The 21,592-nt window shown below is 41.9% G+C and overlaps 1 protein-coding gene across 1 annotated transcript; it reads right to left on the bottom strand.

Moving 5' to 3' along the window:
- Positions 1-586: 586 nt before the first annotated feature.
- Positions 587-21,064, bottom strand: LOC134466148 (butyrophilin subfamily 1 member A1-like). The gene is made up of 6 exons (XM_063220042.1): positions 21,020-21,064; positions 9,453-9,502; positions 3,857-3,916; positions 2,941-3,282; positions 1,789-1,941; positions 587-729 (listed from the first exon to the last, which is right to left on the bottom strand). Exons 3-6 carry the CDS (start codon positions 3,912-3,914, stop codon positions 587-589), a joined length of 696 nt encoding a protein of 231 aa, XP_063076112.1. The 5' UTR covers positions 3,915-3,916; positions 9,453-9,502; positions 21,020-21,064.
- Between the last annotated feature and the right edge of the window lie 528 nt (positions 21,065-21,592).

The raw sequence follows: 21,592 nt of genomic DNA on the forward strand, positions 1-21,592 counted from the left end.
ATGTGTACATGGGTATACTTATATTGTGCTGAGACATATTAACCAGAAACGAGACGTGCTATGTTTTGTTTTGTTTTCTATATTTTATGTATTTTTATGTATACATTACTCTCCTTTCATAATAAGACAGTGTGTATGGGTGGGTAGGGTGGGTTTGGGTGGGACTGGGTTCCTTGTTTGAAAAAGAAGAAAAAAGAAGGATGTGTCACAATGTATACCCTGTATTACAAAACCTTCCTTCAATAAAAATGTTACTTAAAAAAAAAAAAAAAAGTGGATCTCAAAAGGTACCTGCTCCTGGGCACTCAGGCCTCTCTCCTCTCTCATAAAACAGTGAAAATAAAAGTGATTTTTTTTTGTGAAAAACTAAATGAGCATTTGAAACAAAATGAACAACTGTACCTTGTGATGGCTGTGAATCGCTAGACATCTGAACAGTGGTTGACTGTGGCTTGGCTGTACCATGTGGTGTCTTTGCAACCGTAGAAAACTGAAGGAAACCTGCAGATGTGGAGAGAACATGCTGGGGGATGAGAATAGTGAGTCCTGCACCATCGCTCTTCCTATGACTGGTATATAATGTACACTATGTGTTGTGTTGTGGCCACATGAAGAGGGCTGTGAATAGGCCTGATGCGTTACCTTTCTTGTAGAGTACAAACGCCCCAAGCAACAGCAGCATCAGCAGCAGCAAGGTACTGATGAAGGCAGCAGTCCCCCTTGCTGCACCTGTGGAAAACACGTTACACATTAGTTCAAGATGAACCGCACACCCATGAGCTGTGTTTTAATCCAGTGGCCCAAAATGTCACAACAATAACAGTGATTAGAAGGGAGCTCATTGGTGTGCAGCTCTTGTCTTGAATCGGGAGTGTCAAACATAAGGCCCACCAGATGGTGTAATCTGGCCCTTGACTTGTAGAGGGAAAATAAATAAAGAAGGGAAACTCTAGACCATTACAACGCTGCTAAGATATCAGGTCTTTAATACTATTGTCAGTCAGTGTTCCCCCTATCTTCCCACTGACATCCACCTTTAGATCATTGACTAGCATGCGCAAAAGCAGAAATTTTAGATATTTTGCAATTACGTTACTAGTCTGGCCCATGTGACATCAAATTGGCTGCATGAATCAAAATGAATCTGACACTTGGCTTAAATGGCTATACACAAGATCTGACTGTGACACATTTTATATAGCCTATTACACACACCCAGAGCTCGTACTTTTAGTTAAACTTTTAGTTACGGTTACGGTTGATCAAGTTACCGCCAGTGTTTGTTCCTGTCTGTGTTCTGGAGAAGGTGGGTACGATCCTGCCCTCTCTCCTCTCCTGATCAGACAGACCCACAGAACAGGAGATCCACTCTGACTCAGATGGAGAACGCAGAAGCCAGGAAGATATTCTCACCAAGCCCTGATCATCTGAGGCAGATAGAGACACACACACATGCACACACACAGGCATGCACACACACACACACACACACACACACACACACACACACACACACACACACACACACACACACACACACACACACACACACACACACACAGTAGTCTAGTGTATTCATATGCAGAGAGGCAATAGCTACACAGAACTATTTTGCGATCCACATAGGCCTACAGGATATTCCACAGCACACTTGGCAATTCACCCTACATCGAACAGGCTTTTAAAGAAAATGCTTTAAAAGAAATTATGGATGTTAAGATGTTGTGACTGTGAAAACCCTGAATATGCTTCTTGAAGAATCAGCTATTATGGCGGTAAGTGTGATACCTGCGAGTGTCGTGGGGTTGCCAGGTAAGCTTTGGCCCGCTCTGTCTGTCCAGGTGAGTTTTGGCGCTGGAGACCAGCCCTCCGACGCACAGGTAACGTTCACCTGTCCCTCACCTGCCACAGCTGTAGACAACAGCGGTGCTGAACCCGTTGCTGACACACAGACAGGGGAGGAGGAAGAACAAGAGCAGTTGTAAACACGACAGGCAACACTGGTCTGGATCCTCTAAGCCGGATCAACATATTGCGTAGCCTCTTTGTGCAGATGCACAGTAACTTTATGACTAGCATAGTCAAATTAATTAAATAATTAATAAGACTGGCATAGTCAAAGTTTTTATCTGTGTTAAATCGCCCCCTAGATGGGCCTGCCGTTCACTTTTTACTGAAAAGACTCAACATCATAACATTACTATGACATTACAGAGAACCTTAAAATAACATTAATGGTCATTACAATTTTGGTGGCAAGGTTATAACAGAGGCTCTGTCCAAAGGGGTTGAAACAAGTAGGCCTACAAACTGGATGTTGTTCACTGACAATGACAATCAGCTTTAAGACTTTGTCCCCTCCGTTGGATCCTCAGTGGTCTTACCCACTCATACAGAACCTGTCCTTCAAATTAACCTTCGTTATCTGTCCTTCCAATTGACCTTCATGCCTGACCTACTCTAGCCTGGCTCTCACGCAGACCCTTCGTGCTTCGTGCATCTTTGTTAAACTTCGTGAGCTCGCACTAGGGTCTGGAAATCTTAGACGAGCCCGAACGGAATCAGATATTTCACACCCTGCCCAATCAGAATCGCGGGGCGGGATCGCGGCTGCAGGGTATTTACAAGTCAGTGGTTGAAGTAGTACGTGACTCAAAAAAAGCCACGTAAATTATCCAATCAGGTTCGAGCTGTTTTGAACACACCCGCGCCTTTCCAGAACTAAACGATTGACAATGTTCCAGATGGTTGGTAACAACCATCGCGTGAGAACCAGGGGTCCGTATCTCAAAAGCGTCTTTGCTAACGACGGTAGCAACGTCCTTCGTAAGAGCGACTCAACTCTCTCTCGACGCTCACCACTCTCTCAAACCCTCTCTCGACGCTCACCACTAGCAATGACAAGAATCGAGAAACGGACCCCAGGTTAGACCTACTCACCTGTGACCTGCAGGGTTACAGTGGAGGTGTCGTACCAGTCTGTACTCTTCACATAGCACACATACTCTCCTCTGTCGGCCACCTTGAGGTTCTCCATCTTTAGGGACACGTCTCCCTTCCCCAGGTCTCCTGCCAGAGACACGCGGCCCCTGTACTGGGGGCCGATGACCTGGCTGTCTGGACTCGTACGCTGCAGAACGGGCACCTGTGGGTCCTCTGGGCAGTACCAGCGCACCTCCATGTTCGTGACACTGATGTCTGGTGAGACGGTGCAGCGCAGCGTGATGGAGGAGCCGATCCATGCTGATAGGGACCGCTCTGGAGCTAGCACTGAGAATCCAGCTGAGGATGTGGACAGAAACGCATGCACCACATGTCATCCATGACACAGAAAATATTTGTTCCAAATAAAAAGGAAACAATTTAAAAAGGAAAGTTTCCACTGTTATTACACAATGTACCATTATACATTTTAGAGCAAATTACACCCCCAACAACAACTAGCCTACAACAAAAAATGTTGCTCTGGCATCCATTCCATTATAAAATGTCCCTCACACATAAAGTGCAATGCCTTCTAGAACAAAACCACCTGTGTCAGAGGGCATGGCCCCACGGCTGCAATAGGCCTAATACTAGCAGCTTCAACATACACTACAGTAGGCCTTCATCTATCCAGTAGGCCTATTACAGTTGATTTAATCATTCTAATCTTACAATCCATTCAGTAATAGCCAGTTAACTTGGGCATTGTTGTGTGTCATTTTTTTGGTAACTTCTTTTTTAATTTTTGTTCTTTATTCACTAAGTAGACTTAAATTACATTACATCAGAATCAAAAATAAAGCATGTATATCCATAGGTATACGTGCATGATGTGTGTTATTTGTGAATATGTGGCGCAGACATACCGTACCTGAACTTGCTCCTCTGAAGGCCACAAACAGAAGGAGACCCGCCCACACCGCTGGCATAGCTCTGATAATACAAGTCATTTCACTGTGAGACAGTTGTCAGGAAATGTTCAGTAGAAAGACACTGTGGCAATCTCTGACCTTGACCATAAAGATGTCTGTTGTGGCAGATATCTGCTGAGGCATTCATTATTCTGGGTTGTCTGGAAAACTTACACTACTGTATTGTGAGGGAAATGTAAGCCTGAAATGTTATTGTTAGAGACTCTCTTTTCTTGGAACCACCACGAGAGGAACAGAGGGAGATAAGCTTCACTGAGGCTTAACTAAATCTAACCTGTCAGTAAAGTAACGTTTCTGAGGCTTTACTTTTGCCAACAGCAGTGAAACAAGCAAGGGAAATGCCGAAATTGTTTCCGGACCAAAGACACTCCTGTCTTTATAAAGGAGGAGTTGACATGCAAAGTTGTAGTGCACACACACGATAGATGGTTTAAATTAGTGTGTTATCCAACGCAGTTGCATGATGCCATTTTGCGAAGATAATAATAAATACTGAGGGGCAAGCAGGCTATAACCTGGTTATCATCGACTTTCAAATCTCTTCCAGACTTGGTCTGACCAAGAGCATAACAATTAACATTTCCCAAACAGCATGGTTGACCCGCCTCCCTTGGTTTGCTACTGGTTGTTTGCTTCCCAAAAGGGAGGAGTTCCTGATTTTTTCTGGAGATCAGAAATGATATTTGTAATGCTCCTGGCCTGACTAGAAGTAACACTGAAGGTGTTGCGTCACTGGGAAAGAACGGCCTGGCTAAGCAGGCTGGGCATTGCACTGTATTCCCCAACATGTACCACGAACTGTAAACTTTTGTGGAAACTTATTCCCGTTAAAGTTTTAGTTTTGTGACCAAATGTTTTATGTAAATACTACATACATGCATGTCATAGGCGCCGACTTTTGTTTTGTCCCGTGGGTGCTCAGGGTTCCCAACTGGGGGTCGCGACCCACAGAAAGTCCCGTTTGTTTGCCATGCCTTGCTTTCCAACAACATAACCGGTTCATGAGTTGGTGACTTTATTTGAATGAGTAGGCTACATAATAAATGTATTCTAAGCTTATTTATTTTCGTTGTGGTTGTCAAATCAATAGGCTATTTTACAATAAAATCGCCTATATTTGAATTGAGATTGAAAATGGAATTGCTTTACATGGTGAAGGGCCTATAAATTAAACGCAAAGCCCAGATCACGTTTGCCGGTGCCTTTTTCTAGACGGCATTATGACTAAAGGTGACCGTGTTTAAAATGAATATAGGCTACACACAGCTGTGAAGCTAGAAGATCAAGATTTTCCTTGAGCATGCCACTAAAGCTAAATCTGCAGTCACTGACTATGCAGTCAGTTACGAAAATGAAACCATGCATGTGAAAGTTGTATGTCTTCAAATACATTTTTATGAAGCATAGCAGCATTGTGCAGTAGCCTAATACAGACGTCCAAAGAGGAACTCAATTGAAAACAATAACAGCAGCAGCAACGCGAGCGCCCACAGTGAATTCAGACTGGCGTTCACTTGCAACACAGCGTTCATACCACGCACTTCATGCTAGCTATGTTCAAACCAGGCTACTCAGTCACAACTAAACCCAACAATGTTAGCAGCCAGAGCCGCATATAGCCTACAATGGCAAAACCATCCAACAGCGCACAACAAGCATGGATATGCAAAGGCTCAACTTGGTCATACCATCACTAAAGACCCATAGAGCATAGAGAAATATCACATAAACAGCACACGGCGGTGCTACACATGGGATTAGCAGGATGACAGTGACTTACCATTTTGTAGTGGGCTAAACTTTCCAACTGCTATCCTTTGTGAAGTCCTAGCTTGTAGTGAAAAGTAGGCTTAGATCCTTCGATAACTTCCATAACTTGTGAAATAATGAGCAACATAATTATACAGCTTCACGCGTAGTCTGACTCTGTGATAGAACAACTTCAACTTCGGAACCGTCTGCATAGACACTGCACTGTTCTGAAAACTCCAACCGGGCATTTTTAGTCAAGACTCAACATATTTAGAGCGACAATGAAGCCTTCAACGGAATTTTAGTTATCTATGAGGGTTTTTTTTTACCCTAACAGACAACGAGCTTTATCAATATCTGCTATCTCGAAGAGGTCTGCTTTAGCAGCACGAGACAGCACGACTCATCAACAGTCCATTGGGCAAAAGCCCTGTATGCCATAAGGTCAATCCAAACATGTTTCTATGGTTACTGATTGTGTACAAGAGCAACCGCAGAGGACAAAAAACGATCGGCGTGAAATAGCTTACAAGATGACATGTTTATCCCCTGACTGTTAACATTTTTATATCGACAAACAATTAAAAGCAACAGAAAATAAAGCAATATGTTTAATCTGCCAGAATGGATGGATCATTGTTCTGGAACCAACCCAGGCAGCCGGAAGAGGTCTCGAATTCTCTCGACCCGTCTACCCATCATGCTTTACACAGTTTAGCATCTTCACAAATCAATCTATTTGAAACATTCTCTGACAGACATTAAGTAAATATGCCTAAAATGAACGTCAGGATTTCACTTAAAACACAATACTATAATTATAATGTTTGCTTGTAGAGATTCTGCTGCCCCTGTATTATGGAAAGGATTAGACTTCACTGCCCACCGTGATGTATTTCAAACAGGATGGGTTATATAAGTCTGACAATCGTCGAAATTTATTTGAGACACGCTCAATAGCTAAGCTTGTAAGATTTAAAACATCTCTCGCTGATCGTATTACTGTAGCGCACGAAGTTGGCAATGGGTGCGCATGGGGTGCCCAAATTTTCCGTGGGTGCCCACAGATTCTCGTGGGTGCCCGGGCCCCGGAGCACCCCCGAAGTCGGCGCCTATACATGCATGCATATGCAGGACACACAATCTTTCAGAAGATGATCAAAAACTTTGAGATGACTGAAAAGATTGAAAACTTAAATTCCATAATTAGATTTCTAGTTTTTAGCATCCCAAGTCAAGTATGTACTCCAAACTCTAAAATGCACAGAAACAATGGTTTACACAAAAGATTTGAGTTGAAAACTAAAACGTTTGTGTAAGTCTTACATAAAATCAGACATGTTATGTGAAAACAAATGTTATGAGAAAAAATAAAATCTTGAATGTTTTAGTAGCTGCTACTCAAAGATCTAACATGCTCCATTGACATAAATATTTCGAGAATGGTGCAAAAATCAATGCAATTAGTACTAAGCAGACAGTTAAAAAATTTAAGTAAACAAGCACAGCATTGTTAAGCTATATTGGCTCTAAGTTTTTGATTTCAAAATGAAAAGTGTTATGTTTTCCCATTTTAGAGCCCCCAAAAAATGTTGGTTGGTTTATTGATTGGTTGGTTTATACTAATGCACTAGGGTACCACCCCTCTTTTTAAACCAAATATAACACAAGCTTTAATTCCACAAACATGAACAATGCTTTATATCAATTTTTATTTTTATTTTGTTCCATGTGGTTGACAAACAAAAACAGTAGACAATAACACAACAATCATACAATACACAACAATCTAAATCTAAATCTAAAATTTAGACCACACAGTCAACAGTCAATATATTACAAAAGAATCAACCTCAACACATTAGGGAATTTAGTCATTTATTTGTTGTCCATTTCTGAATATTATATTAGGAGTTGGTGGCTGAAGGAGATCCATATAGCCTAACTTACAATAACATTTCTCCCAAAATAGTGTCAGACTTCACAACACAGTCAGTTGTTTATCCTTTGGAGTGTTGAGTAGAGCTGATGGATCATAGAGTTCTGGTGGTCCCATATCGGCTGCCTGTGGAGCATAAATAGGCCTAATAAGTTTAAGGCTTTCATGAGGACTTGTTGGATTAGGCCCCTACAGCATGATTGCTACACTGGTTTATACAGAAGTTCAATGTGCAATATGTCATCATGAAAATGCAACGCATCACTTGCAAATACACTGCAGATGTATGATACAAGAAAAAGATTTGTATGAAAGGCCTACACAGTGATAGCCTAACTAGCAGTAGCTAACATTCTAAGCTAAGTTGCTAACAAAACATACACCCAGTGTAGCATCAAGAGCACCTAATGTCACACACAGCAACATAGTAAACTACTACACATACACACCAATACACTTTTATGGGTCTTTTCTTACCTTGAAGTGAGGTTGATAGACACATTTTTCCATGCCAAGTTGTCAGTTGTGGTTTGATGGTCACATGGTGTTGAGTAAATCTATCCCCCATTGACAGATTCACCATTTTTAGAGAAGTTTGTATTTTATGTTACATTTTAATAAAATAGGGTTTCTATGGTTCTGACATGGATGGGTTCTTCTTTACACAAAGCAGAAGCTGGTAAACAATTTAAAAAACAACTAAAACAACCAAAAAAGTGAGTGACCCAGCCTTAGGATTCGAACTCTCAACCTCAAGATAAGGACATGCCAATATGGCTATATGCAGAGGACTATCCCCTACACCACTCAACTGCAGGTTTTGTATTGGTAGAAAGTTAGCCCTGTTTGTTAGAAAGTATTGGACTTACTCATAATTAACAGTCAAATGTGTTTCACACATACTTTCCACTTCAAATTCGTCCAACTGACATCATACCAAAACAATAATGTTCAAATGTGACTTTTTTTTTTTTTTTTACTAACGTCCTGTGCTGGGAATCGAACTTGAAACCATCATGTTTTGAGGCCAACTGCTTAACTGTTAGTCCATGACTGCCCAAGCCCAACACGCTGACATCCATAGTGTCATATCTCAGATACTGTATAGTTCCAATTGACATGATTTAAAGAATTTGTAACTTTCACAGTTTCGAGAGAAATAAACAATAAATATCTACTTGAGTGTTTTTTATTGGTAATACAGGATTCAAACCTGCAATCCTCTGATCTTGTGGCCATTCCCCTATCCAGACCACAGCAACTCAAACATTGTCTTGCTTTACCGAAGCCTTTTTCTTTTGTAATTTCGCTCAAAACTAAATGTGAAAAATATTGCTAATTAAAGCTGGAGTCATGGGTCTGGTGGCTATCTGAACATTTTCGTACCATGTTCTAGGAAGTAGGTAAGGTTATCTCCATGTTGGGGATTGAACTTGTAACCTTTGAGGTTGAAGACCAGCTGTTTAACCACTACTCCATGGTCGCCTCAGCTGTTGTCAAGACATCTAACCACTCATATGCCAGATAGAGTTCCAATTTACAAACTCAAAGACATTGTGTTAGAATGTCAGTTAGACTTAAAAACACAATGCCAACCAGAGTTAATTTATTGGTACCTGAAAACCTGTTGAGAACACCTAAAATGTGTATGTCATCTGGACATTTTTGCTATATTGAGTACTACAGCGTAAACTTTTCTAGTTCATTGTACTGTTGGGGAATACAGTGTGGCATGATTATTAAAAAAACTGCAAGAGCTATGTAGGCTACTCCACACAGGTCCACTTATTTAACAACTTTATGACTGGTTTGAAGTGGGGCACGTTTGCTGTATAGGTACTTACCTGTAGTTGTGTTGTATGCAGAGAGACTAGATCCACCTAAAGAAAACAAACTATAAATTTAAACAGCGTCAGGTGTGCAAACCAAAGTGATTCCGTGCTATAAAGGTGTCCTCATCTGACCTCTGCTGTATGCTCATAATCACTTTATTGATAGAATTCCATGTAGGCTACTTGATATGAGACAAGTTTAGCAAAGTTTTAAAGTATGTCTAGGCTTACTGTATCTAGGTCAAAGGTAAAAAAATGGAGAAAAGACAGAAAATCACTAATGACACTTCAATACGTGCAAGACATGGCTTATTACAATATCCTCTTGATTGATTTGGTCATGCATATTGGATACCTATATTAGCATAGCCCTCAAGTTAGACGTAGAGCTGCATCCCCTTACAGCCCTCTTTGGAATTCCCTCAAGGCCTGTTGCAGGACCTGGAGCAGTTTAGCTTTCACCACCCTTTTAGCCTGATGACTGATACTCTTGAAATTGACACACTTTAGTGCATGAAACTAGAAAAAATGTGTTACTTCCTGAAAGGCTATAGGCCGGGAGCTACGTATACCCCTCAGGATGTTTTTTGCTTACTTTTTTTCACTATGATTTCCTGTTAGTATATACCCTGGGCCATAACGAGTTGATAGGGTGCACTCCCAACTCGGCCCCGTTTGGTCTCAGGGCCCAAAAAAACATCTTTTAAGGAAAAGCTGCAGGCGAAATTATATACTTGTAAATATTAAGGTACTGCAACTGCAAAAATGGTCCTAGAACCCTGTAAATTGTCATGGGTCATCCTGTCACATAGGGGAACCAACCTGAAAAACGTTTCAGAGCTTGGGGCTTTTCTTCTGTCAAATATCATCTTCAACATACCCAAAAAGCCCCAAAAATGCTTGTCCGCCTGACAAATTGTCTTCAAATTTGATCATTTTCAACTCTGTTATGATATGCATTAGTCCCTCAAATGTGAATGAAAAACTACCCAAGTTCATGAGCTTCAATTTAAGTCCAAGAGGACCTTTCTAGCTAGAGTAAAACAGCTGCTATGTCCAAAGTTATTCACAATAACCTATCCGAAAATAGTAGCCTACTGGCCTGGCAGGTCACTTTCATTACCAATTTGTATGGGACTTTGAACAACAATATTACATAAACCATACCTTGACTTGAGAATTGCAGGAATGAAAGTATTAAGTGAATAGCTTCAACTATTGGTGGACTGTGAACAGGATGCAACACGTGGTACTATCACACAAAAGGAATGAATAAAATGACAAATTTATTTAAGGAATGGTTTGTACAGCAGTAGTTTAGAATGTGAAAAATAACTTTTAATGATCATTTAATAATCCTCATCATCCTGTTCCTAATAAATCCACATTTGTATGACTTTCATATGTCATGTCTTGTTCATCCGTGTCCTCTGCCAATACATCAATCAGAGCTTTTGGGATTACATCACCCTCAAACCATAGTGGTTCAAGCTTCCCAGTTTGTTTATGCGAAAACCATGGTCAAGTGGACTTGGGATCTCTGGGTAATGCTCATGGGCCCTATCCCCTGACCTATCCCTTAATTCTGACACCATACTCCATCTCAAAAATGGATGTTTAGTGGTGCATAAAAAACAACAACAAAGTGAAAGGCATGAACCACATGATCAAAGATGCTGAGAATGTGCAACTTCCTCCTCCAGGCCAATATGCTCTCATTCAGGATGGAAACAGAGAGCACATTTACAAGTCTACCCGCATCAGCTGAAACAATATTTAGCACAGACACGTACGTGAACTGTCTTCATTAACCAAAATCAACTGACAGATCGCAGACGTTGTGGTGAACGTTTTATTATGAACGGGCTGAAAGCCTTTCTCACAAACGATGAAAACAAGAAGGCACTCATTCATTTACTACTGGTAAGTGTTGCACTGATACCATGTTTTGGCCCCAATACCGATATCTGATACCTGGCTTTGAAGTATCGACCAATAACATACCCGATACCACTCGGCGAATGAGAACAAGAGAAAGAAGCCACATGCACTTGATGAATACTTTGTCTGAACGTAGTGAGCAGCGGTTTCGCTGGAGCTGGTTTAAAGAGCTTTAGGTGTGGCAGTTTACGAACGTATGCTTACTCAAAATTAATTGTGTTAATTTGTGTTAAAGTGTGAAGTTCAAGGCTGCGTTCAAGTGTCATACAATCATCTGTAAATGGTATCGTGCCCTACTTGTTGGTACTCACCAGATTTTTTGCAGGAACACATTGCCACTGTTCTGGCTCTACATACCTTCAATGGTGTTGACTGCATGTCAGCATTCAAAAGCAAAGGAAAAGTGTGACCAATGAAGTTATTGAATCAAACATCAAATTTCCTCGAAGTCTTTGCAGAAGGAGGAAACTCATTTGATCTTGATAAACAGCTCGTCAATGATGTTAAGGAGTTCACCTACTTACTGTATGGATTTAGTCAGCGAGTGAAAATCATTGATCGAAGCAAGAGAAATTAAACTAAAGAAGATGTCTGGGTCAAACCTTCAAGCTCACCAGGGTCTCTTAATTGACCTATCAACTTTCCCACCGTGCAAGAAGGTCCCTCAACGGTGCTTTCCCTGGTGCTGTTCACCCTGTAAACCACAGACTTCAACTACAACTCAAAGACCTGCCATATGCAAAAGTTCTCAGATGACTCCGCTATTGTTGGATGCATTAAAGATGGACAGGAGGGGAAGTAGAGAGGTCAGGAGGAGAACTTTGTCAGATGGTGAAGAATCAACCAGCTGCAGCTGAACACCACCAAAACCAAATAAATGGTGGTAGACCTCAGGCAAAACACCCCGCCCCTGGTGACTGTCTCTATCGAGGGGAGACAGAAGCGACAGTCTGCACATATAAGTACCTGGGTGTACACCTGGACAATAAACTGGACTGGTCTGCTAACTCAAAAGCACTGTACAGGAAACAGAGCAACAGACTACGGCAGATGTTCTATCAGCCTGTCATGGACAGTTGTGGCATGCTGGGGTGGTAGCATTAGGAGAGCAGATGCTGGGCGCCTTGACAGGCTGGTGAGGAAAGCTGTGTCTGTTGTAGGCACAGAACTGGAGGCTCTCACTATCACAGCTGAGAATAGGACACTAAGCAGACTCTACTCTATAATGGACAAATGGACAATCACCCCCACAACCCAGTCTTTGACCGCCAGAGAAGCCTGTTCAGTTACAGTTTTCACACCATCTCCTGCAGGATAGACAGGCTACGGAGGTCCTTTGTCCCCAGGGCCATCCAATTATTCAACACCACATAGACGGACTCACAGAGATCATCATAGGTGACTGGACCGCATAAACCAACCTGCACATTTTATCTTTATGTCCAGAGCTCTGCTGCCAGGATCTTGTCTTTATGTCCAGAACTCTGCTGCCAGGATCCTCACAGGCACTAGACCCTGGCAGCACATCACCCCCATACTCAAGCAGCTTCACTGGCTCCCCATCAAGTCATGCATTACCTATAAAGTCCTCCTAACCTTCAAGTCCCTCCATGGTCTGACACCCCACTACCTCATTGACCTCCTCCATCCCTATGACCCCTCAAGATCCCTGCAGTCCTCTTCCAAGGGCCAGCTGGTCGTCCCTAGTACCAGGCTCAAGACCACCAGTGACAGAGCCTTCCATGTAGCTGATCCTATTCTTTGGAACAATCTGCCCGACCACATCCAGAATACCCCCTCACTGACCATGTTTAAGCAACGCCTTAAGACACATCTCTTCCTGGAGGCTTATGGCTGCTAGTTCCACAAGCACATTCTTTACATGCACTCACACACACGCACGCCCTGACGCGCACACACACTCACACTTCCTATACAATACCTTGTGAAGCGACCTTGGGTGTTTTGAAAGTCACTATATATAAAACGAAAGTATTATTATTATCATTATCATCATTATATATGCCTCCGTGCTTCTACCTGAACTCCTATCCTACGCCTGGGTGTAACCGATTATTATTTTTTTGGGACTATGCAGTATGCACAGTGACGTCTGACACTCCAGGACAATTTTTTGGGCTCCTCTGTGCCACTTAGCTAAGGCACATGTGATAAATCCCTGGTACACTTTTTTTGGACACTAAATGACTAAATGTTTTTTTTGTTTTTTTTTTGCTGCTCCGTACCACAGAGAGAGAGAGATCTACCTGTGTGTGTGTGTGTGTGTGTGTGTGTGTGTGTGTGTGTGTGTGTGTGTGTGTGTGTGTGTGTGTGTGTGTGTGTGTGTGTGTGTGTGTGTGTGTGTGTGAGAGAGAGAGAGAGAGAGAGAGAGAGCGAGAGAGAGAGGAAGTGACATCTGCCTTGGGCTGAATGTATGTATGTAAGAGTGAGCTATATGGTTAATATGTAACGATGTGTGTGTCCCTTGTGTGTGTAATGGGTTTTAGTATTTATGTATGTGACACTTTCATTTCCCCTTGGGATTACTAACTGATACTCTACTCTACTCAAACAACACTTCATACTACAAACTTTCATGTGTGCAATGCATCTGAAAGAGAGCCCATGAGCATTACCCAGAGATCCCAAGTGCACTTGACCATGAGTTTCACCTAAACACATATGGGAAGCTTGAACCACTATGGTTTGAGGGCGATGTAATCCCAAAAGCTCTAATGTCTTGGCAGAGGAGGACAGAGATTAATATGACATGACTGATGAAATCCATACAATTGTGGATGAAGATGAGGAAGAGACGGATGATGATAATAAAGATTATAAATTCTGATTAAAAGTTCTTATCTACATTCTAAACTACTGCTGTACAATACAAATCAGCCATTAAATACATTTCACATTTGAGTCATTCCTTTTGTGTAATAGTATGTGTTGCATCCTGTTCACAGTCCACCAATAGGTGGTAACATTAGTTACTTTTGATGCTATTCACTTAATACTTTCATTCATGCAATTTTCAAGTCAAGGTCAAACACTTGAAAATATGGTTTATGTCATATGTTCAAAGTACCAAACGAATTGGTAATGCCTGAAAGTGACTGAATGCCTGCCAGTAGGCTACTATTTTCGGATAGGCTATTGTGAATAACTTTGGACATAATATCTGTTGTGCTCTAGCTAGAAGGGTCCTCTTGGTCTTAAATTGAAGCTCATGAACTTGGGTAGTTTTCTATTTACATTTGAGGGACTAATGCATATCATAACAGAGTTGAAAATGATCAAATTTGAAGACAATTTGTCAGGCGGACAAGCATTTTTGGGGCTTTTTGGGCATGTTGAAGATGATATTTGACAGAAGAAAAGCCCCAAGCCCTGAAACGTTTTTCAGGTTGGTTCACCTATGTGACAGGATGACCCATGACAATTTACAGGGTTCTAGGACCATTTTTGCAGTTGCAGTACCTTAATATTTACAAGTATATAATTTCGCCTGCAGCTTTTCCTTAAAAGATGTTTTTTTGGGCCCTGAGACCAAACGGGGCCGAGTTGGGAGTGCACCCTATCAACTCGTTATGGCCCAGGATATACAGGAAATCATAGTGAAAAAAAGTAAGCAAAAAACATCCTGAGGGGTATTCGTGGCTCCCGGCCTAGGCCGGGAGCTACGTATACCCCTCAGGATGTTTTTTGCTTACTTTTTTTCACTATGATTTCCTGTTAGTATATACCCTGGGCCATAACGAGTTGATAGGGTGCACTCCCAACTCGGCCCCGTTTGGTCTCAGGGCCCAAAAAAACATCTTTTAAGGAAAAGCTGCAGGCGAAATTATATACTTGTAAATATTAAGGTACTGCAACTGCAAAAATGGTCCTAGAACCCTGTAAATTGTCATGGGTCATCCCTGTCACATAGGGGAACCAACCTGAAAAACGTTTCAGAGCTTGGGGCTTTTCTTCTGTCAAATATCATCTTCAACATACCCAAAAAGCCCCAAAAATGCTTGTCCGCCTGACAAATTGTCTTCAAATTTGATCATTTTCAACTCTGTTATGATATGCATTAGTCCCTCAAATGTGAATGAAAAACTACCCAAGTTCATGAGCTTCAATTTAAGTCCAAGAGGACCTTTCTAGCTAGAGTAAAACAGCTGCTATGTCCAAAGTTATTCACAATAACCTATCCGAAAATAGTAGCCTACTGGCCTGGCAGGTCACTTTCATTACCAATTTGTATGGGACTTTGAACAACAATATTACATAAACCATACCTTGACTTGAGAATTGCAGGAATGAAAGTATTAAGTGAATAGCTTCAACTATTGGTGGACTGTGAACAGGATGCAACACGTGGTACTATCACACAAAAGGAATGAATAAAATGACAAATTTATTTAAGGAATGGTTTGTACAGCAGTAGTTTAGAATGTGAAAAATAACTTTTAATGATCATTTAATAATCCTCATCATCCTGTTCCTAATAAATCCACATTTGTATGACTTTCATATGTCATGTCTTGTTCATCCGTGTCCTCTGCCAATACATCAATCAGAGCTTTTGGGATTACATCACCCTCAAACCATAGTGGTTCAAGCTTCCCAGTTTGTTTATGCGAAAACCATGGTCAAGTGGACTTGGGATCTCTGGGTAATGCTCATGGGCCCTATCCCCTGACCTATCCCTTAATTCTGACACCATACTCCATCTCAAAAATGGATGTTTAGTGGTGCATAAAAAACAACAACAAAGTGAAAGGCATGAACCACATGATCAAAGATGCTGAGAATGTGCAACTTCCTCCTCCAGGCCAATATGCTCTCATTCAGGATGAAAACAGAGAGCACATTTATAAGTCTACCCGCATGAGCTGAAACAATATTTAGTACAGACACGTACGTGAACTGTCTTCATTAAGCAAAATCAACTGACAGATGGCAGAGGTTGTGGTGAACGTTTTATTATGAACGGGCTGAAAGCCTTTCTCACAAACGATGAAAACAAGAAGGCACTCATTCATTTACTACTGGTAAGTGTTGCACTGATACCATGTTTTGGCCCCAATACCGATATCTGATACCTGGCTTTGAAGTATCGACCAATAACATACCCGATACCACTCGGCGAATGAGAACAAGAGAAAGAAGCCACATGCACTTGATGAATACTTTGTCTGAACGTAGTGAGCAGCGGTTTCGCTGGAGCTGGTTTAAAGAGCTTTAGGTGTGGCAGTTTACGAACGTATGCTTACTCAAAATTAATTGTGTTAATTTGTGTTAAAGTGTGAAGTTCAAGGCTGCGTTCAAGTGTCATACAATCATCTGTAAATGGTATCGTGCCCTACTTGTTGGTACTCACCAGATTTTTTGCAGGAACACATTGCCACTGTTCTGGCTCTACATACCTTCAATGGTGTTGACTGCATGTCAGCATTCAAAAGCAAAGGAAAAGTGTGACCAATGAAGTTATTGAATCAAACATCAAATTTCCTCGAAGTCTTTGCAGAAGGAGGAAACTCATTTGATCTTGATAAACAGCTCGTCAATGATGTTAAGGAGTTCACCTACTTACTGTATGGATTTAGTCAGCGAGTGAAAATCATTGATCGAAGCAAGAGAAATTAAACTAAAGAAGATGTCTGGGTCAAACCTTCAAGCTCACCAGGGTCTCTTAATTGACCTATCAACTTTCCCACCGTGCAAGAAGGTCCCTCAACGGTGCTTTCCCTGGTGCTGTTCACCCTGTAAACCACAGACTTCAACTACAACTCAAAGACCTGCCATATGCAAAAGTTCTCAGATGACTCCGCTATTGTTGGATGCATTAAAGATGGACAGGAGGGGAAGTAGAGAGGTCAGGAGGAGAACTTTGTCAGATGGTGAAGAATCAACCAGCTGCAGCTGAACACCACCAAAACCAAATAAATGGTGGTAGACCTCAGGCAAAACACCCCGCCCCTGGTGACTGTCTCTATCGAGGGGAGACAGAAGCGACAGTCTGCACATATAAGTACCTGGGTGTACACCTGGACAATAAACTGGACTGGTCTGCTAACTCAAAAGCACTGTACAGGAAACAGAGCAACAGACTACGGCAGATGTTCTATCAGCCTGTCATGGACAGTTGTGGCATGCTGGGGTGGTAGCATTAGGAGAGCAGATGCTGGGCGCCTTGACAGGCTGGTGAGGAAAGCTGTGTCTGTTGTAGGCACAGAACTGGAGGCTCTCACTATCACAGCTGAGAATAGGACACTAAGCAGACTCTACTCTATAATGGACAAATGGACAATCACCCCCACAACCCAGTCTTTGACCGCCAGAGAAGCCTGTTCAGTTACAGTTTTCACACCATCTCCTGCAGGATAGACAGGCTACGGAGGTCCTTTGTCCCCAGGGCCATCCAATTATTCAACACCACATAGACGGACTCACAGAGATCATCATAGGTGACTGGACCGCATAAACCAACCTGCACATTTTATCTTTATGTCCAGAGCTCTGCTGCCAGGATCTTGTCTTTATGTCCAGAACTCTGCTGCCAGGATCCTCACAGGCACTAGACCCTGGCAGCACATCACCCCCATACTCAAGCAGCTTCACTGGCTCCCCATCAAGTCATGCATTACCTATAAAGTCCTCCTAACCTTCAAGTCCCTCCATGGTCTGACACCCCACTACCTCATTGACCTCCTCCATCCCTATGACCCCTCAAGATCCCTGCAGTCCTCTTCCAAGGGCCAGCTGGTCGTCCCTAGTACCAGGCTCAAGACCACCAGTGACAGAGCCTTCCATGTAGCTGATCCTATTCTTTGGAACAATCTGCCCGACCACATCCAGAATACCCCCTCACTGACCATGTTTAAGCAACGCCTTAAGACACATCTCTTCCTGGAGGCTTATGGCTGCTAGTTCCACAAGCACATTCTTTACATGCACTCACACACACACACACGCCCTGACGCGCACACACACTCACACTTCCTATACAATACCTTGTGAAGCGACCTTGGGTGTTTTGAAAGTCACTATATATAAAACGAAAGTATTATTATTATCATTATCATCATTATATATGCCTCCGTGCTTCTACCTGAACTCCTATCCTACGCCTGGGTGTAACCGATTATTATTTTTTTGGGACTATGCAGTATGCACAGTGACGTCTGACACTCCAGGACAATTTTTTGGGCTCCTCTGTGCCACTTAGCTAAGGCACATGTGATAAATCCCTGGTACACTTTTTTTGGACACTAAATGACTAAATGTTTTTTTTTGTTTTTTTTTTGCTGCTCCGTACCACAGAGAGAGAGAGATCTACCTGTGTGTGTGTGTGTGTGTGTGTGTGTGTGTGTGTGTGTGTGTGTGTGTGTGTGTGTGTGTGTGTGTGTGTGTGTGTGTGTGTGTGTGTGTGTGTGTGTGTGTGTGTGTGTGAGAGAGAGAGAGAGAGAGAGAGAGAGCGAGAGAGAGAGGAAGTGACATCTGCCTTGGGCTGAATGTATGTATGTAAGAGTGAGCTATATGGTTAATATGTAACGATGTGTGTGTCTTGTGTGTGTAATGGGTTTTTGTATTTATGTATGTGACACTTTCATTTCCCCCTGGGATTACTAAATGATACTCTACTCTACTCAAACAACACTTCATACTACAAACTTTCATGTGTGCAATGCATCTGAAAGAGAGCCCATGAGCATTACCCAGAGATCCCAAGTGCACTTGACCATGAGTTTCACCTAAACACATATGGGAAGCTTGAACCACTATGGTTTGAGGGCGATGTAATCCCAAAAGCTCTAATGTCTTGGCAGAGGAGGACAGAGATTAATATGACATGACTGATGAAATCCATACAATTGTGGATGAAGATGAGGAAGAGACGGATGATGATAATAAAGATTATAAATTCTGATTAAAAGTTCTTATCTACATTCTAAACTACTGCTGTACAATACAAATCAGCCATTAAATACATTTCACATTTGAGTCATTCCTTTTGTGTAATAGTATGTGTTGCATCCTGTTCACAGTCCACCAATAGGTGGTAACATTAGTTACTTTTGATGCTATTCACTTAATACTTTCATTCATGCAATTTTCAAGTCAAGGTCAAACACTTGAAAATATGGTTTATGTCATATGTTCAAAGTACCAAACGAATTGGTAATGCCTGAAAGTGACTGAATGCCTGCCAGTAGGCTACTATTTTCGGATAGGCTATTGTGAATAACTTTGGACATAGCAGCTGTTGTACTCTAGCCAGAAAGGTCCTCTTGGACTTAAATTGAAGCTCATGAACTTGGGTAGTTTTCTATTTACATTGGAGGGACTAATACATATCATAACAGAGTTGAAAATAATCAATTTTGAAGACAATTTGTCAGGCGGACAAGCATTTTTTGGGTTTTTTGGGTATGTTGAAGATGATATTTGACAGAAGAAAAGCCCCAAGCCCTGAAACGTTTTTCAGGTTGGTTCACCTATGTGACAGGATGACCCATGACAATTTACAGGGTTCTAGGACCATTTTTGCAGTTGCAGTACCTTAATATTTACAAGTATATAATTTCGCCTGCAGCTTTTCCTTAAAAGATGTTTTTTTGGGCCCTGAGACCAAACGGGGCCGAGTTGGGAGTGCACCCTATCAACTCGTTATGGCCCAGGGTATATACTAACAGGAAATCATAGTGAAAAAAAGTAAGCAAAAAACATCCTGAGGGGTATTCGTGGCTCCCGGCCTATCCCTTCTCACATTCCACAGCACATGGAAACCTATCCTAACTTACATTAAAAGTGTAACTGTACAGTCTGAAAGCACCTTATCTGCTTATTTGTTTATAGGCCTATTTTAATTATGGTTATCATTTCTGCGGTCATTGTTACAACGACAGATGTCATGTCTGCCAACCAAGACAACCATGTGACAGAGGATGAATCACGCTGGTGGACTTGCATTTTCTGTTTTGTTTTGTTTTTCGTGGGGGGAACAGTGCGTTTCGGTTGTGCTTCGTTATAGATCACTTTGACATTCACATACTTCCCACAGGTGAAATAGGTGATTACCTGTCCGGGTCACTTGACCTCACCAAGATACCCGTGGCGGATAGCAACAGATTTCTAATACATTCCATTAGGCCGCTTCTCATTGAGATGCATAAACTACAATAATATTACATCATATATTACATCAACCTAGTACACGGCCCCTGTTATAAATCACCTGTTGCCAGAATGTCGATGACCAAGTTGTAATGAATTAATAAAGGCCCTGTCATTGTGTAGTACTATGGTAGTAGAGTCTTTACAGTGACTATTAGAGTGTTCCACTGGTGTGCCACTGGCTATGTCCCATATTACCAAACAAATCCATGTTGTGATGTATCAGATGTTTTGACTCCTATGAGTCCGAGCAATAACTTGTACGATGATCCCACAGCAGGGGCATAACTACTTGTAAGATATTGGAAGGTGAAATCCTTAGTCCTCAGGGTGTAAACTTTGAATGTCACTGTAATTTGACTGGTGTTCTGCTTGTTCACATCAGATGATCCACAATTGCAAAGACCTGGATGTAGCATACATGTATGTGCAGTAAATGTAAATGTAAAGTAGTAAATACATGTACTTACGTATTGGAAGTTGATATGTAGCACTGTGTCTTGGTGTTGCTCCGTATCAGCTCTGTAATAGTGAATGTAATAAATGACACATTAGTTTCGGTTTCTATCTCTATGTGGACACTCAGGTCATTCCTCACAGGTTGCAACATTGTACTATGTCACCACAATAGTCACATTCTAGGGTAATCATTAACCACGAGGCAGGCCCAGCCCTGTATACTGTATATACACCAGCAGGGTCAGATAAAGGAGGACCAAGTAGTTTAGCAAGCTTTAAAATAACATTCCTTCCGGTAGGGCACTGGTCCACTACGCCGGTGACCCAGGTTCGATTCCTGCCCTGGTCATTTGCCACTCTTTCCACTCATTTCCTTCACCCATTCATACTCACATTCACACTCTGGAGGTACTGGCTGCCACGCAGGGTACTACCGTGCCACCAGGAGCTATTGGGGTTAAGTACCTTGCTCAAGGACACATCGATGGGGTCAGACAGAGCGGGACTTGAACCTGCAACTTTCTGCTTGCCGACCAAGATCCTCTACCAACTAAGCCAACACCGCCCACTTTTACTTGAATCCA

This window comes from Engraulis encrasicolus, chromosome 16 (assembly GCF_034702125.1).
Source record: "Engraulis encrasicolus isolate BLACKSEA-1 chromosome 16, IST_EnEncr_1.0, whole genome shotgun sequence".
NCBI lineage: Eukaryota > Metazoa > Chordata > Actinopteri > Clupeiformes > Engraulidae > Engraulis > Engraulis encrasicolus.

Coding starts and splice junctions, on each gene's coding strand:
- LOC134466148 (XM_063220042.1), bottom strand. CDS start 3,914: ATGCCAGCGGTGTGGGCGGGTCTCCTTCTGTTTGTGGCCTTCAGAGGA. Junction 3,283..3,856: donor CTTCAGAGGAGCAAGTTCAG/GTACGGTATGTC, acceptor CCACATCCTCAG/CTGGATTCTCAGTGCTAGCT. Junction 730..1,788: donor CAACCCCACGACACTCGCAG/GTATCACACTTA, acceptor TGTTTTCCACAG/GTGCAGCAAGGGGGACTGCT.